This window comes from Nansenia antarctica (genome assembly GCF_963989245.1).
Source record: "Nansenia antarctica genome assembly, chromosome: 18".
NCBI classification, from domain to species: domain Eukaryota; kingdom Metazoa; phylum Chordata; class Actinopteri; order Argentiniformes; family Microstomatidae; genus Nansenia; species Nansenia antarctica.
Genome location: NC_137691.1, coordinates 10,662,213 through 10,680,692, shown reverse-complemented (window position 1 = coordinate 10,680,692; position 18,480 = coordinate 10,662,213). Strand labels below are relative to the sequence as shown.

General features: G+C 44.0%; 2 protein-coding genes across 2 annotated transcripts in view; both read right to left on the bottom strand.

Moving 5' to 3' along the window:
• Positions 1-892: 892 nt before the first annotated feature.
• golt1a (golgi transport 1A) lies at positions 893-6,980 on the bottom strand. Its single transcript, XM_080548723.1, has 5 exons — positions 6,861-6,980; positions 6,530-6,621; positions 5,722-5,900; positions 2,719-2,782; positions 893-2,292 (listed from the first exon to the last, which is right to left on the bottom strand). The coding sequence occupies exons 1-5, from the start codon at positions 6,883-6,885 to the stop codon at positions 2,251-2,253; spliced, it is 402 nt and encodes a 133-aa protein (XP_080404849.1). The 5' UTR covers positions 6,886-6,980; the 3' UTR covers positions 893-2,250.
• A 4,774-nt stretch (positions 6,981-11,754) lies between these two features.
• plekha6 (pleckstrin homology domain containing, family A member 6) overlaps positions 11,755-18,480 on the bottom strand; it is an 84,692-nt gene continuing 77,966 nt past the window's right edge. The window contains 1 exon segment of the mRNA XM_080547888.1: positions 11,755-14,825. The gene's annotated coding sequence lies outside the window, so the exon portion shown is untranslated.

The following is an 18,480-nucleotide window of genomic DNA, read 5'->3' as shown; positions in this document are numbered from 1 at the left end:
CCTGCGACCTCATTAACCCAGATTAGTACCCAGATTAATTGTCTGGAGACCTCTAACCTTTAACCTTTAACTCCTCTAAGCTGTTGTTCTCTCCTCCCTATGAATAAAACACCAGAGATCTCTGTCATTCAATCAAAACCATGACTCCTCTGGTCCGTTTGACAGTAATGAGCCTTGCCAACCCTAACCCCGTCTGCCATCCCCATGACCCTCTGAAGAGGCCGTTTCTGCAGCATGGAGCCCGTTCAACCATGTCAAATTGACAGAAGCACTGCCTTGTGGGTCTAACCTGGCAGGCCATTGGTGCGTTAAACCACACTCTCCTCTCCAACTCACACAGATCCCCCAGAACGACCCCCCTCCCCTGATCTCTCATTCTGGATGTAACAAAAAGCCACAACCTTGACCAAATTCTGGGAAACTCTCAAAGCTATGAGCAAAGCTATTGCAAGACGTGCACGCATACTGCTACTCAGTACACATACAGATGTCAGAAGGCTGAACTTCAAATTGAATAGATGTTGTAGACTTACCTGTCTCCTCTGATGAAGGGGAAGAATGTATATATATACAGTATATGTATGCTGCTCAAATCGTGTGTGTGTCCCCCAACCCAACCGTGGGTTGCTTTTGTAGGGGGACAGCATTTGCGTCATTGTCGCCTGTGGTGTATCCTACTGTGGTTGGACTTGTGTGGTTAGCCACCGCCCCCCCCCCCCCCCCCCCCCCCCCCACCACCCCCCATCTCTTCTATCTCTCCCTTTTATCCCCCTTTCTCTCCAGGTCATCATCTGCTATCTGGTGATTGGTAAAATTCCTTACATGTGAATCCTTTTGGATATGGTGCAAAAGTACATGGTACCCAATTCGTAAGACACAATGCCAGGGGTAATTGAATTTTATTTTTGAGAACATGGTTTTGACGTTCACTAAATGCAGAACAAGTGAAGTGGTTTCAATAATATATATATCTGTAGCTATCAATGTAATAAAGGGGCCATTTCTCCTCGAAAATATATTATTAAACTTCACAAAAGGGATCCTGATGTTCCAAAACAGCCTGGACTCAACAGAACTTCTGCATAATAGAGCACAGCAATACATTGGCCTGAGTAGCTATTCTCAATCTATTCCACCTAAAGTGAGCAATAAAACCATTGTGTTTGTAAACGGAGGGGTTTGTTAGCAGATGTAACATCTGATTTGAATTCTGTTTAAACAGTCTCCAACTACCAAGACTGATGATTTATTTATTTATTTCACTTTTTATTTGTATTTTAGATCAATGTAAACAAATGATGAATCCCTGTAGATGAGAGGTGGTGGTGGTGGTGGTCGGGGTGGTGGTGGAGTAAAACAATTATTGAGAAGACAAGGTGACAGTGTGAATTATGGTTACCCCCAAAAAGAAAAACAGCCATGCTAGGACTCCACTGTGACTAGAAACAGAGATCGAAGAGCGTATGCCCCGAGGTTTCTTTTTTAAATAACACACTGAATACATTACTGAACCATTGCTACAATTGCTCAATTACTGCAAAACAGACAAGGCTGTAAAGGTACTCCCCCCCCCCGCCCCCCCCCCCTTCTGTGCCGGGAAGTGTCTGGGTGAGTATGTAAACAGAAATGGTTAAGTAGAGAATAAGACCATCACATCACACACAACATCAGATGTTTCAGAGTGTTTGAGAAAAACCTCCCCTTTTTGAGATGGTCCTCTTTGCTCTGCTGTGGAAGCTGAAATACTGGATGGCCTTGAGACTCATTGGTTATCTAAGTCCTCGATCCCTGAGAGGTGGAGGCTGCGATTGGTCCACTTCTGTCCCTGCCATTGAATCGCCGAATGATGGAAGGAGCATGGTTGGTTGAGACCACAATAACCTTCCTTATGGTGACTAAACAATCCAGTAGGAAGCTTGACGAAGTTATTTGACGACAACGTCAGTTAGTTTGCAGTACATGATAAATAGGACTTTGTCAGAAATACTGTACATACAATGATTGGCGGCAGCCATCCTGTGCGTCCATCGACATTGGAGGAAACTTCCAGCAACAGTTCATGTGTTATAAACATTTCAAGAGGATCCATGTTGTCCATCAGTTTGTGGTTGATCATGGAGAAAAGCAGATTTTCCTCTTGATTCCTCTCTGTCAATCTCTGTCAAAGGCTGATCAGTCGTCAGTCAAATAAGTGACACTTCTCTTTCATCTGCTCCGACTCATCTGTTTATCTCATCTCTTTCTCACCCGTTAGACCATAGATGGGCTGCTTCCTAAGAAACTGTTGAAAAACTGTGGTAAGAAAAGAGAGAAGGGGGAGAGAAGAAGAGGGAAAAAAGAGAGTAATGACAATGAAGATTAATGAAAATGAAAGACTAGATGAGGAAGAGAGGATGTTTGGTATCTCTTTCAACAAACAGTGGTGGGAGTCAAAAACCTGCCACAAGGTATGTTGTGAAAAGTTAATGTGGAAAGTCTTCCCATTGTTGAAATGTCTGGGAAGTCTAACCAAGTAATGAGCTCACAAACTGCTGTTTTTTCCATTGCTTTCGGGAACGCTGTTAATGTTACTTGCTGATAGACCTGTGTTCCTGTGACGGAGAATGATAAATCGTGCTTATGGGGAAGTGTGTACAAACTTTTGACTGGTACTGTATATGTTTGTTGGCTTAAGTCGCAGTCAGTTAGTAAAAGGTTGGGAAAAGATTTTGATCTTACCACATTCAGATATCGGATATTCACCAACGACAGCACAAATCCAAACGCAGTGGGAAAGAATGACCTGGAGGGAGACACACGTATTCATGTGAAGTGGGAACACGCAAACCTAGCAGACTGTGTCACTTTGGCTTAGAACCTGAGAGAGAATCTATCTTTGGCTGGTACCCTAGTTTCCATGACTCTGTTTTTGGTGAGCTATAGGGGCACAGTTCCAAAGCCACAGGGAATATGAATTTTAAGATAAACATTAAACATTGGAGTTTCCCTACTCGCTACAGCCCTATGCTGTCCAGCGTGTGCCAAAGAAACTGGGCCGTAGTCCTGGGCAAAAGCCATTCAAGGCTTAGCGAGGCCAGACAGCAATCAGTAGGTCGCTGGATCAATCACCACCCTAGGAGGGAGCCGGATGTGAGCTGGTGACTGGAGGGCTGCTGGCATCATAAGGTGCCTACCACCGTTGCTGTTGTGCCCTTGAGCAAGGCACGTAACCCCTAGCGTGGCCCCTAACTATTTTCACTATTTCCGTCAAGCAATCAGGCTCCTGGGGAAATGCATTGGAAGAAAGCAAAAGACTGTCTCCCCCAAAACATCCCCACTGCAAAATTAATATAATATATTCTGACTACCTGCACACTACCTGATTACTACTTGAACTGTGACACTTTAAATAACGTGAAAAAATACTTTTGTGCAATATGACAACCCTAGTTGACTATCTGTGCAGTATAGTACAGTGGATTGTGTACATAGCCTTTATTTATGTAAACCAGCTCCTTACCGTCTTGTGATTTTATTCTTTTTCTAAAAGTTTTTTTTTTTTTTTTTTCCTAACACCAGGGGAGCCACCCCTCCTAAATTTCGTTGTTTGGTACCTGTACTGTAGCAATGACAAATAAAGTCCATTCCATTCCATGTAGGCCGATATCTTTCCATATTTTAATTTGAGTCCCAGGGGGTCCGGGTCATTGAGGGATTGGAGCTAGCCTATAAATTAGTTCACATATGTAGGTATTATTTCTCTAAAGAATAGGGAATTACTCAGGGTCTTATAGCCTATATTATGCGACTTATTTACCACTGGTAAACTCTGCTGACGTTAATGCGGGGGTAGTGGTGGTCTAGTGGATAGTGAGTTGGACTTGTGATCGGAAGGTTGTGAGTTCAAATCCCGCCTGAAGCCACACCACTACTAGTGTGCCCTTGAGTAAGGCACTTAGCCCTCAGTTACTCCAGGGGGAGTGTCCCTGTAATTCGTAATTGTAAATCGCTTTGGATTAAAACGTCTGCTAAATGGCAAAGTTAAAATTAAAATTAAATGAATGCTAGCCCAGCTATGACCTATCAGGACTATAGCTCTAACTCCTAGCGTCAGTTAGTAACTATGTACGCAATGTTTAAGGCATTTCTGCTTTAATGGGATAGAGGCAGTAGATATTGACAGGAAAGATGGGTGAGAGAGAGCAGGGATGACAGGCTCGTTCTGTCCGCGGCTGGATTCGAACCGGCGACCTTGAGATGACATGGCTGACAACACACAATAAAGTAGCTTTAAGAAGACAGTTCACGGTCAATAAATATAAAAACGTAGCTTCTCGGTGTGCTGGGTGGTGATCTAGCTTTATTGTTATGGATCAACGGTCCAGATCAAGGTTCTGACGTACAGGTCGCACTCGAGTTCATAGTGCCGTCTCGTATCTGCGACCTAAATAGGCCAGAACCACTAGTGTCCTCGGACGTAACCACTAGACCACGGAGAAGCTAACGGAATTATGACGACTTTTAGGATATTTAAACCTTTCGAACGTTACATCATTTCGAACGTTCAAACCTTTCGAACGTTCAAACCTTTCAAATCACGCGAGAGTTGCAGTCATGTGACGAGACTGCTGCTGTTCTTCCTGCTGCCAGTTAGCTTGGCTCATCGTAGCGCATACTAAATGAACAGACATTAAAACATTAACTCAACTAAGAACACATTAAGCAACACGCCAACATGCTGTCTCGTTTATTAAAGGAGCACCAGGTGAAACAGAACGAGCGAAAAGAACTGCAAGGTCGGTGAGAGGAGAGAAACTCTGGTTCTGTGTGCTAGCAGCTAGCTTAACTTTTGAGCCCAATGCCCCCACTACCAAGCCTGGTTATGGGTGGGGAGGGTGGCCAGCCAGGTAATAAGGAACTGCTTTCAGTACAGACATTGTATGTGTCACCTCACCAAGCTCAGTCAAATAGCTAGCTAGCTTACTAGCTACATAGTTGGCTCACTAGCTCAGCTGTTCACATAGTGGAATGTATGATGATGTTGAATGATTACATCCATTCTTCCTTTCAATATCTTGTGGTCTAAAAATGGATAAGCAATGGTGTATTTTGGGTAAGGCACTTAGCCCTCAGTTACTCCAGGGGGAGTAAAATTAAAAAAAAGTCCTAAATTTCGTTGTTTGGTACCTGTACTGTAGCAATGACAATAAAGTCCATTCATTCATTCATTCAGCTTCCTGTACTATAACATATCTGTATTGCATATTGTATGATATTGCATTCCATCTCATTGTAACGTGCACAGCGTTTTGCACTACTGATTTACTGCAGTACGACTGGTAGTACAAATACAGTAGTACAACTGGGATCACTTATCATTTTATTGCCGTATTCTACTTTATTATTACTTACTTTACTTCATTACCCATACATTGGATGTAATAAAATAAAATTATGATCTTAACTGCTCCAGGGGTGCCAAAGATGATTGAACCTGTGCCAGAGCTCAGAGCTCTGTTCTTCTTGGGTTTTTTTTTTGGGGGGGGGGGGAAATAATGTGGTCATGATGGGTGTTCCCCTGTTCACCTCAAATGATTGAACACAGTTCCTCAGAGCGCGGAAATGAGGCTGGCGTTCAAACACATGGGAACGTGGCCAAGGTACCGACGTCTCTCACATTGCCAAACAACCCCCTCAGATCTCCTCTGCGTCCTTTCCCAAAGACAACAGCCTTGAACTCACCTGAACAGGACCACGAAGCCGTAGCTCTCCACCGCCATGCCGATGATGGGCCAGCGGCACAGCACCAGGGTCACGCCTCCCAGGAAGAAGGTGGAGCCTCGGAGCTTCTGTCTCTGGAAGAAGAAATGGACCGTCCTCCGCAGGCCGATGATGAGGGCGAGCCCGGCCAGAAACAGGACCTGTAGGGAGGAGACGAGCTGTTGAATCCTTCCTCCTCCCTCCCTTTCTTTTTTCAACCACGGTTTATTTTTTGGTAATTCAACATATCACATGGCAAATGAAACACATACAGTATATGGCATGCCCCCTACCCCACATAGCTGCACCCAACCCCCCCCCCCAACACACACAAACACACACACATCATAATGACATTTGAATCAAAAATAGCTTCTTAATAGTTAAAAACCAATGTGTTTCACATTGTGTCTACACCCACAGAGGAGTCAAGGGCTCATTAATAGCTCATTAATAGCTCAATAGCTCATTAATAATAAGGAGAGGAACTTTCTAGGACTATTGTGACATAAAACAAGAGGCAGACAAGAGTTAATTACAGTAGGTCATTGGTTGCCAAAGAGATTTTCTTTTCCCCAAACGTTGACACAACTGTTGTTACAGTAAGTTTCAGAGCTAATCAATCATTATCATGTCTGTATTAGCTGGTGCGTTTCACCACAAGCCCTAGCATGGAGATAGACAGCAAAGGCAAACTGTCATATTCCATCAGTGGCCTTTTTTTGGCCTTGGCTGACTTGATGGGAACTGGGAAAAGGAGTGTGAGTGTGTGATAGCAATTATTACTCACGTTCCCAAATGCCAACAGGACAGAGTCAAAGTACAGCAGCACTCCGAAGAGCAGGAAGAACAGGCCGAAGCCTGTGAGACCAACACCGATCTCTGGAACGCACACACACACACACACACACACCCGCGCACAGATTTTGTGACTAACAATACAATATTAAACACACCTAAATGTAAACAGCTTAGAAAAGTATTGGCACTTCAAAGTCCAAAAGTCTTAACCCTAACCCCAAAAACACGAATGAATAACAAAACGTGTTTCAATACCTCAGCAGTTACTCAAGAGGAAGATCAATAGAGACGTTGAAGGTTTCAATGAAAATATCACTTACTCTGAGTCTCAGTGATTGCGACCATGTTGTCTGTGTCCACCCTTATCCTCTCTCTCTCTCTCTCTCTCTCTCTCTCTCTCTCTCTCTCTCTCTCTCTCTCTCTCTCTCTCTCCCCCTTCACTCCCCGACACCGGTTCTCCTTGTGGTCAGAATTACATTAGAATTGTCTGTTTTGCTGCTAGTGACCTTTGAACTGTGCTGTCAGAGGCCTGTTAGATAAACATTAACCATACACAGGGAGACTGATTACACTACGACTCTATGGAATAATTGTGACAGCAGCTGGTCCCAATGGCCCCGGGCCTGAGCTAGATTACTCTTCCTGCTACGACTGGTGGATTGATGATTCATTGATTGATGAGTCGCTTTGGAATAAGGCGTCTGCTGAATGCCAAAAATGTAAAAAATGTAATGGTGAAAGCCGGGAAACATGTCGGCAACCGACCGAATGTTCCGACTTTTATTCTGAAAAATGTAAATACATTTTGACGGATTCGGTGAGTAATCCCCACTACTCTACACTAACTAGGTTACTTGACTAGCGAGTGTGTCGTTGATTTTCAACAACGTAGAAATATATTTTATAAATATTATGTTCTTGAATTGATTCTGACGTGTGGTCTCCCCTGTTTGTCTTGATCCATGAGCCTGGGTCATGACAATGATGATTGAATCATCATCATGCATCATGCTCATGCTCATCATCATGCTTTCACTGTCATCATGCTGTGTAAGGTCTTCAGAAATAGCACATGTGACAGGACAAATAGTGACAGGCATTACAGGCGAGTAACGCAATGAAAGAGTGAAGGTGAAATTGATTGCCTTTGTTGATAAATTGTCGTTTGTTATCAGCTGATTGGATTTTCCCAGACAGCACTACCATGATCAATGCATTCATTGTTTCCACTGATCTGAGGCTGGTGGATTGTTTTAGCATTATCCTGGTCTATTCAAAGACAGTAGAGACACTACATGGTCTTGGATGTGAGGTTATTGACTGCATGATTGACTCCCACCCTCTAGTCACTGTAAGGACCCTATCCCCAGGGTTGTCCCTGTTAGAGAATCCTTTAAAAAATGTTGGGGCATGAAAAACCCTTTTGATGGATGTATGTAAATGGATGATAAATGGACTGCACTTATATAGCGCCTTTATCCAAAGCGCTTTACAACGGCCTCTCATTCACCCATTCACACACACATTCACACACCAATGGCGGCAAGCTACCATGCAAGGCGCCGGCCCGCTCACTGGGAGCAATTTGGGGTTCAGTGTCTTGCCCAAGGACACTTCGACATGTGGCCAGCCGGGGCTCGAACCGCCAATCTGACAACCTTGCGATCATTAGACGGCGGCTCGACCTCCTGCGCCACAGCCGCCCCCGTTTGCTCTCTTTGGAAAGGGTTTCCTTGGAACCAGAGGGCTTTGTGAGGACAAGTAGTTGAATAACATGTCATGTAATGTAATCCTGCCAAATATCCCTACTGTAGATTATCCACTTTGGTAAGATGAATGTCTGTGTCCAATAAGCCCACACTGTAATTACATAAGAGGAGGGACATTACAGTGCTATACAAAGAAACTGGTCAAATTCAGTTTCATGTTAGTAACTTGTATCGTTATTGTGGTATGCTATAAATTCTCCATTCAAAGCAACCTAACATGATTAGTCCTGGGTCTGATGGAGGGTCTGTCTAGAAGACCATACAGAGAGTTAAACACGGTCTTGTCCCCATCTTAACCTGGTCCTAAGTGTCATGTTAAAGATCAGAGCATGGACACACGCAACCCTCACTAAAGCAACTGTGTGGATCCTTTCAACAGGACTTTGGCGGAGGAAATAAAGCAGCCCACAGGGACTCATTCAATTTCCGAAAGTATTAGGAAAGCAACAGGAGTCTAGAGTATGGGACTGGGTCTAGAGTAGGGGACTGGGTCTAGAGTAGGGGACTGGGTCTAGAGTAGGGGACTGGGTCTAGAGTAGGGGACTGGGTCTAGAGTAGGGGTCTGGGTCTAGAGTAGGGGTCTGGGTCTAGAGTATGGGTCTGGGTCTAGAGTAGGGGACTGGGTCTAGAGTAGGGGACTGGGTCTAGAGTAGGGGACTGGGTCTAGAGTAGGGGTCTGGGTCTAGAGTAGGGGACTGGGTCTAGAGTAGGGGACTGGGACTAGAGTAGGGGACTGGGTCTAGAGTGGGGGACTGGGTCTAGAGTGGGGGACTGGGTCTAGAGTATGGTAGCTGGGTCTAGAGTATGGGACTGGGTCTAGAGTGTGGGAGCTGGGACTAGAGTATGGGACTGGGTCTAGAGTAGTGGACTGGGTCTAGAGTATGGGACTGGGACTGGGTCTAGAGTAGGGGACTGGGACTGGGTCTAGAGTATGGGACTGGGACTGGGTCTAGAGTATGGGACTGGGACTGGGTCTAGAGTAGGGGACTGGGTCTAGAGTATGGGACTGGGACTGGGTCTAGAGTAGGGGACTGGGTCTAGAGTATGGGACTGGGACTGGGACTAGAGTAGGGGACTGGGTCTAGAGTAGGGGACTGGGTCTAGAGTATGGGACTGGGACTAGAGTATGGGACTGGGACTGGGTCTAGAGTAGGGGACTGGGTCTAGAGTATGGGACTGGGACTGGGTCTAGAGTAGGGGACTGGGTCTAGAGTATGGGACTGGGACTGGGACTAGAGTAGGGGACTGGGTCTAGAGTATGGGACTGGGACTGGGTCTAGAGTAGGGGACTGGGACTAGAGTAGGGGACTGGGTCTAGAGTAGGGGACTGGGTCTAGAGTAGGGGACTGGGTCTAGAGTAGGGGTCTGGGTCTAGAGTAGGGGACTGGGTCTAGAGTATGGGACTGGGTCTAGAGTAGGGGACTGGGTCTAGAGTAGGGGACTGGGTCTAGAGTAGGGGACTGGGTCTAGAGTAGGGGACTGGGTCTAGAGTAGGGGACTGGGTCTAGAGTAGGGGACTGGGTCTAGAGTAGGGGTCTGGGTCTAGAGTAGGGGTCTGGGTCTAGAGTATGGGACTGGGTCTAGAGTAGGGGACTGGGTCTAGAGTAGGGGACTGGGTCTAGAGTAGGGGACTGGGTCTAGAGTAGGGGACTGGGTCTAGAGTAGGGGTCTGGGTCTAGAGTATGGGACTGGGTCTAGAGTATGGGACTGGGTCTAGAGTATGGGTCTGGGTCTAGAGTAGTGGTCTGGGTCTAGAGTAGGGGACTGGGTCTAGAGTAGGGGACTGGGTCTAGAGTAGGGGACTGGGTCTAGAGAAGGGGACTGGGTCTAGAGAAGGGGACTGGGTCTAGAGAAGGGGACTGGGTCTAGAGAAGGGGAGCTGGGACTGGGTCTAGAGTAGGGGACTGGGTCTAGAGTACGGGAGCTCACTGTCAAGTAGGGATGGTGGTAGTACGAGTGTGTGTGTGTGTGTGTGTGTGTGTGTGTGTGTGTGTGTGTGTGTGTGTGTGTGTGTGCGTGCTTGCATGTGTGTGTGTGTGTGTGTGAGTGTGTGTGTGTGTGTGTGTGTGAGAGAGAGATATAGAGTGAGTTTGTGTGTGTATGTGAGAGAGATATAGAGTGAGTTTGTGTGTGTAAGAGAGAGATATAGGGTGAGTTTGTCTGTAAGAGAGAGAGACAGAGTGAGTTTGTGTGTATAAGAGAGAGAGAGAGAGAGAGTGAGTTTGTGTGTATAAGAGAGAGAGAGAGAGAGAGAGTGAGTTTGGGTGTGTGTGTGAGAGAGGGAGAGTGAGTGTGTGTGTGTGTGTGTGTGTGTGTGTGTGTGTGTGTGTGTGTGTGTGTGTGTGTGTGTGTGTGTGTGTGTGTGTGTGTGTGTGTGTAAGAGAGAGAGATAGAGTGAGTTTGTGTGTGTAAGAGAGAGATATAGAGTGAGTTTGTGAGCGTATAAGAGAGATAGTGAGTTTGTGTGTGTAAGAGAGAGATATAGGGTGAGTTTGTCTGTGTAAGAGAGAGAGAGAGAGAGAGAGTTTGTGTGTGTAAGAGAGAGAGAGAGAGAGAGAGAGAGAGAGTGAGTTTGTGTGTGTAAGAGAGAGAGAGAGAGAGAGAGAGTTTGTGTGTGTAAGAGAGAGGGAGAGAGAGTGAGTTTATGCGTGTGAGAGAGCGATATAGAGTGAGAGAGAAAAAGAAGAGCTCTGTATTGTATAAAGGAAGGTGATTGTGTTTCACAGTGCCCTCTAGTGGTGTACTGCCAGTTCATAATCCCATAGCCACAGGTCAAACCGCATCATCAAATTCCCCAAAGTCTGCAGCTAATGAACGAAAATGAATGAAAATATACTGTACGTTTGTGGACTCTGCATTCCTCACAAATCATTTTTAGGCACAGTATTTGATGGTAAATGGTGTGTAAGCCAAAATCTATGCTACAACTGTGATTTAAAAAATCACAGAATCAAGAAATGTGCAATTGACTTTTATTTTTGTATGAAATTGTGTGGTCTACAGTGTAATAGAGAAAACACAGGAGTCGACTCCAACTAGACCGACTTCCGACCGCTTAACTCCGCTCACATGCTGTGTTTGTCATACTCTGCGAAACCCCATAAGACGAACTGGTAGAACGCCATTTCCTTACTGTATAATACGTTGTCACAGCCCTTGCATTGCCAGTAATAATGCTTTCTGAATTCCACCCCAAAACATAATTGTCTGGGATATTTCGGTGCCAAAATGGCACTCCTGATTTGTAACACTGTCAAAACCCAGTAAAGATAAAGAGGTACTATAAGATGACTTACTATATATTAATTATTATTCATACATTATTATTCATTTATTAATCTAAATGAACTTCAACAGAGGTTATAATTGAGTTTGTTGTGAAGTACATTGATAGCACAGTACAGCAAGTTTTAACCATGCTAGCTGTTTATTAATGGTTGCCCTGACAACAATGGGTTTGACCTCTGACCTACCTTCATTATGTCCATGATGCTAAATAGAACGTTTCCTCAGGTTTCCTCAAAGAAAGGCATACAAAGATTCCAGCTTATGTAATACTGTTTTCCAGGCATCCAGTCCATCTTTGTTTTCAATTTTATTCATCCAGACATACACAAGAATACAACAGGGTCTTTATAGTCAGTAAGGGAATATTGATAAAGAGCAAAGGTGAGCGATCATCCTCAGTAGTATGATTATTTTTGGCAGTGATACTCGATATCAATCAATGTCAATAACATTGTTAAAACAGTTGTAATAGGTATGATTATTTAGATCATTCAAATCAGCGAGATGTCTTATTTGCTTACAAAATACAATGGGGAATTCTGTAAGCATCTAATGAGAAACGCATAGTATTTGTATACATTCACTTTATTGCAAGAAGGTTTTCCTAAAGCAAGCATATTGATTTTTCATTTATTTTTATTTGCATAGTTCAAGCAGTTGTGTGTAATTTCCCCCAAAATAGCAACAATTAATGTTAATAGTAAGATATAATTGAAATTGTAAATATGTACATTGACCAGTGTGCTAAATCTTTCTCTAACATCGTTAGCCATAAATGCTACATTTGTTATCAAATATTGGACACCATTTATTTGGCTTTTTTGCGTTTCTCAACGCATCCAATGCCAATTGCTCCAAAAATACCTATATTTTCAAAATCATCTTTAACCTGGGCCTTCAAGACAATGCTCAAAAGCAATAAATTAAAAAAATATTTCATCAATAATCATTTTCTGCCCAATCTTGTGAAAAATGCAAAACATTCCTGATTACTCTTAATGTTACAAATGTAACCGTCGACTGAAAGATAATTTTAGTCATCAAATACTCATGCGTATAAAAAATATCTACTGCATCATCTGACTTATTATTCCCTTTCTCAAAAACAAGAAAAAATAGAACTATTTCCTTTAGACCAGTGATGTTTTTGCCAAGTGAGAATGATAAACTGCTTTGTGTATACAAATCCCATGTTGTTCACATCCTATCAAACACATGGGCTTGAATCTGAACAAATATAGCTTTCCTATACAGAAACAACATCATTTCTGAGCCAGAGCCTTAACAGCAAGAGACAGACGAAGGGATATATGGAAGGGCGGAAGGTAGAAAGAGAGAGGCGGGTGGATATTGAAAAGGGGAGAAATTAAGGGATGCAGTACGGAAGGCTGCACTTTCACAGAGGCCACAGTTGAAATCTGGAGACACTAACAGGGAACGACAGATTTTCCAAAAGAGAAAGCCAAAAAACGATGGGTCAACAACTTGCACAGGAGGAGACAAGGAGTCTGTGACACATTTCTGTACTGAATCACTTCCTCCTGACTCCAAAAACTGTTAGAGGGAGGGAAGAGTCACAGAATTAGAATGCAGACTTCTGGACATTCCATCCATTCCATTATGAGTTCCACCGCCCTCAACAAGTTTATCCTTTAAGTCGTAATGGCTAATCTTGAATCACGTGAGTTGGCAACATCTCCTGTGCTATACCATATAGACCGTAGCCAACGAGACAATATCAAAATGTGATCGAAACCGGGTGATCACATATCAGAAAGATTTCGTTCATAGAAAAATACTTGTGTGGATTTTGAGAGGTAAAAACATGACTACATAAACCCGTTCCCCAAACACACTAACGTCTCAGACTCGTACTCTACTGTACTGTACATGGCACTGCATGATCGGGTATAACTGTATGATCAGGTATCATGGGAATGCTACAGGTGTAGGATGACAGGTTTGATAATATGCGTACACTACTGTTAGTTGGCTGTATTGCAAGTTGCTGGCCCATCTTGACACAACCAAGTGTTTCAACTAGCAGACGTACAATTCTAAGGTCACTTCTTTTTCCCCGACATACTATATATATATGTATATATATATATATATATATATATATATATATATATATTCACGTAGCACTGAAGTAAGGTCCTAGCAGTGAGAGGACCACGAGGCGTCCAATGGCTTTAATGCTAAAGGTAGGAGGTCTACTCACATATCATATATGATATTATCATACTCTATATGCAGTTATTAGAGAGACAACAGTGGTTTCCGAGTGAGGCAGGGCTGCACACATATACACACCATGCGCACATATACCATGCGCTGAGCAAGAGGGGGAGTAGAGGGTGTGTAGCTTGGATGGGGGGGGGGGGGGTTGTGGAACCAGGAGGTAAACACAGCTGGTGTAACCCTATACTTATTTAGGGGTCATCTATCTCCGTTAGCCTCCACCTACAGTATGTGACCTTCTCCTGCTCCACTAACATGCTTCTGGTTAGTTCTGCTGCTCTCTGCACCAATAACAAACTCTTCTCGCCTCCCCGAAACCCTTGTTCCTGAAGTCCAGTCCCACCACCGCACGCGTCACGTACAGAAAAAGTCAGACCTTTGGACCATTCGGTCCAGAAATACAGTCCAAAATGGAGTTCTCTGTCTTTTATGGTCTCCAACCAGAACGTATTTGTGGTCCTTCTAATCTCTCTTTAGCAGATACTGCCCTGAGTTGAGTTACGGAGATGCGCTGTGTAGCATGGCGGAGAGTGCTGTAGAGTGCCGTACACACACTCCTTGCTCTCTGTCAAATGCATCAATAGTGAGAATTGTAACATTATGGTTTGTTTGCTTTATGGTTTGTCTTCTCTGCCCCTACACAAAGCTCTTTTTGTTGCCAGGCCTAGAAGAAGTGTGTAAGTGCAGTGAATGACAGACAGAGGGAGAGTGGAGGGCCCTGCTATAGCGCCCTCAGGAGTTGGGAGGAGTGAACTTTCAGTCTCTCCATCATTTGGGGTTTAGAACATCCTCTTGTAGCCAGCTTCCTCACTTCCTCTAACAGTTTCTTATTTCCTCTTCCTGTTGTTGTGTAGATCATTGGATAAATACACCGGTCTGGGAGACAAAACAAAAGCAGTTTCTTTGGGGTTTTCTCTTTTTTTGACTCTCCAGGTAATCCTCAAAAGGACGATCCGTCGAATTTAACAGCAGCCAGGGCTTGGGCTAAAGAGAGACAGACAGAGAGATAGAGAGAGAGAGAGAGAGAGAGAGAGAGAGAGAGAGAGAGAGAGAGAGAGAGAGAGAGAGAGAGAGAATTAATCCAAACAGGAACATTTTTCATTTGGATTCAAATAAAAAAGGAGGCAATTCTCACAAACAAAAATGTATCACATACCATCATACGGCAATGAGGAAACATACGACAGAGTTTTGACAAATTGGCATCCTTATCTGATTTGAAGATACCGGTAAGAACTAAAATCATATCCAAAAAAACCAAACATTGTAATGTGGTACGATTGTGACTGCAGAAGCATTAGAAAAGCACTCAGCAATCTGTCCAATAAATCCATAGAGGACTAGACAACCAAGTCAAGTACTTTTTTATAAATGAGGCCCCAGGATTCAGTTGCAGAGGGAGTTGTTAAGACTCAGGTCCCTTAACTTGGTAACGACCTTGGAGAGAACTATGGTGTTGACTGCTGAACTGTAGTCAATGAACAGCATTCTCACATAGATACTGTATCTATCTTTCTTGTGCAGGTGGGATAGGGCAGTGTGCAGGGTGAAAGCAATGGCGTCATCTGTGGATCTGTTGGGGCGGTATGCACACTGTCCAGTGTGGCAGGTAGTGAGGAGTTGAGGTTTGGACCTAACCAACTTCTCAAAGCACTTCATGACGACAGACGTGAGTGCAGCAGTTGAATTACACTACCAGGGCACTGATCTTCGCTTATAATTACAGATTATAAGCGAAGATCTGACAGCATGTGCACCTGACGAACTCAACATATTTTACGCTCGGTTTGAGGGGAAACAACACTGAGGCCCCCGTAAAGGCTCTTGCTATTCACAAGAACTTCAATCTATCGAGGTATCGATCACTGGGGCTGACATGAGGAAGTGTTTCAACATCCGCAAAGCAGCTGGCCTAGATGGGATCTCGGGCCACATCCTCAGAGCATGCGCTGACCAGCTGGCAGATGTCTTCATGGACATAATCAACCTCTCCCTGTCCCAGTCTGTAATCCCTACGTGCTTTAAGGTGACCACAATTGTTCTAGTTTGCAAAAAGACCAAGGCAACCTGCCCTAATGACTACCTGATGATCATCTGTATAATTGGAACCTTCTAAATAAGCCACATCAGGAAGAATTGGCTATCCAAAACAGGTATGTTATGGAAGAATCACTTCTGAATTCAGCCCACAAAGGCATACATGACCAACTACAAATGATTTAATCAGTCATAAAAGACAGCTAGAACCCTCTAGATTTACCCAGCAAGAACCTCTGGCAAAAATAGAGGTCCCACAACCCAGAAAGGCCTGTGGTGCTGACAGATTTCAAATTCAGAACTGAAATCTTCAAAAAACGACTCAACACACTTCTGAGTGTGGTTACTTCCCTGACATCTGGAATCAATACTGATAATACATATCCTTAAAAACAGAGACAAATTTGGTGCAAACAATTACAGAGACCCCTGGGTAAAGGCTCAGCAGTCTGGGAAACATGTGTTGTATTGGAATGAGACATCAAAGAAACAACATCAACAGGCAAAAATAACTGACCACTGTGAATGATCAGAATTGAAGAAGACATTAACATAATACAGACTGAGGACAGCGAGAGAGAGAGAGAGAGAGAGAGAGAGAGAGAGAGAGAGAGAGAGAGAGAGAGAGAGAGAGAGAGAGAGAGAGAGAGAGAGACAGGGAGACATACTGTGGAATATGTCCGACTGAGCACAGTGAGAGAGAGAGACAGGAAAACATACTGTCTGTATGTCTCCCTGTCTCTCTCTCTCTCTCTCTCTCTCTCTCTCTCTCTCTCTCTCTCTCTCTCTCTCTCTCTCTCTCTCTCTCTCTCTCTGTTCACAGTCTGTATTATGTTAATGTCTTCTTCAGTTCTGATGATTTATTTTTTATTTTTTTATTATTATTATTTTTATATAGCGCCTTTATCCAAAGCACTTTACAACAGCCTCTCATTCACACATTCACACACCAATGGCGGCAAGCTGCCATGCAAGGCGCCGGCCCGCTCACTGGGTGCAATTTGGGGTTCAGTGTCTTGCCCAAGGACACTTCGACATGTGGCCAGCCGGGGCTTGAACCAACGATCTGCCAACCTTGTGATCATTAGACGCCAGCTCTACCTCCTGCGCCACAGCCGCCTGATGAGTCACAGCGGTCAGTTATTCTGCCTGTTTATGTTGACAGACAGACAGAGAGAGACTTTACAGCTCTTAGGGCTGCTTCATTGTGGTCAACCACTCCAAAGCAGCTTCAGCCAATCGCTGTGGTCCAAGAACTCAGGAGGCATCCCTCACAACGTTCAAAGTGGTCATTGAGGCTAATCTCAGTCGTCACTACAAAACTTCTGAGCCACAGTTGAACGCCTACATGTGTTGTTCTGAAGTAAGCTTGTAATGCATGTTTATAATTTCACTGTTCACAATGAACTTCACTAGTGGCTCCAATAAACTACAACAAATACTTGTTTGTACATATTTTAGAGGTTATATAACTGTGTGTGTGTGTGTGTGTGTGTGTGTGTGTGTGTGTGTGTGTGTGTGTGTGTGCGCGTGTGTGTGTGTGCGTGTGTGCATGCGTGCGTGTGATATGAATAGCTAGCCATAATTCCATCAGCACCACAAGTCAATCCCAAACTGCGAAATAAGGTTTTAATGACAATCATTCTATAACGCCTAATACAATGAGTTCAAAGTGTTTAGAAGAATTGCCGGTTTTTGTGAGTCTGCATTCAGTGTGTGTTCTCTGCCATTGGAAAGTCTTTAACCAAAACAGATTCAAATAATAGGGGACTTTAATTGGTTCCTCTACCAAATTGTAAGCCAGATTTCTGGAATTATTTGTGCCAAACCAGGAAATGAATCTCGGGGGGGGTTTTAGTGTGAGGTTTTGCATCGTGACCAGGCATTGCAGGCCCTTGATCTCGAATCTTCTCAGAAGTAAAGGCGTGACTAGTGGCTATCCCTCTATGCAGCTTTTACATGTTTCAACAATTAAAAACCAAGCAGGAATGAAATGGGTCAGTACTTCTTCCTAGTTTCCAGATGGATGTTCGCGGGAAAGGACAGAATCATGAGCGTCTTGACAGATTGGTGTTATTCTTATCATGTAATATATTCAAATTGGTGTTATTCAGGGTTACAATATGTACTGGCTCACGCAATGCCAAACAAAACTGGAACAAACAGCTGTCTGGAGCAACAGCTTTTCCCCAAATCTCTGACTCAGTGTAAAGCAGATGGTCAACAGCCTCCCATTTGAATCCACTGTCATCCCACTGTCATCCCAGTAATTTAAACCACATCACTCTGTCATCACGTCCTGCTGAATCATCAAAACACGAAGACTAAGCCCACCATTACTGCCTGCTTAACGCTGCTTTCTGTACACTTTGGGTAGCTTTGGGAACCATTACAACCCAGTCCCTCACACCTTAGCCTAGGGCTTGGTTTAGGCGATAATGGTGCTGAGTAAGTAGTAAGCAGTGTGGTGGAAACTTCACCTGGCTCAGAGTGTTAGGTGAGGCTGTAATCATCATGCTTGTTCCTGTCAGAGCTTTTGTGAGGGTCCAAGTGACCACAAGTCAGGAAGTGAACAGGAAGTGATGGGTTTTCAGACCATTTT

What these genes read in the sequence shown, in the direction of transcription:
- golt1a (XM_080548723.1), bottom strand. Translation starts at nt 6,885, where the DNA reads ATGGTCGCAATCACTGAGACTCAGA. An exon ending in CGCAATCACTGAGACTCAGA is followed by an intron (nt 6,622 to 6,860) that starts GTAAGTGATATT and finishes TGTGCGTTCCAG; the next exon opens with AGATCGGTGTTGGTCTCACA. An exon ending in TCCTGTTGGCATTTGGGAAC is followed by an intron (nt 5,901 to 6,529) that starts GTGAGTAATAAT and finishes TCCTCCCTACAG; the next exon opens with GTCCTGTTTCTGGCCGGGCT.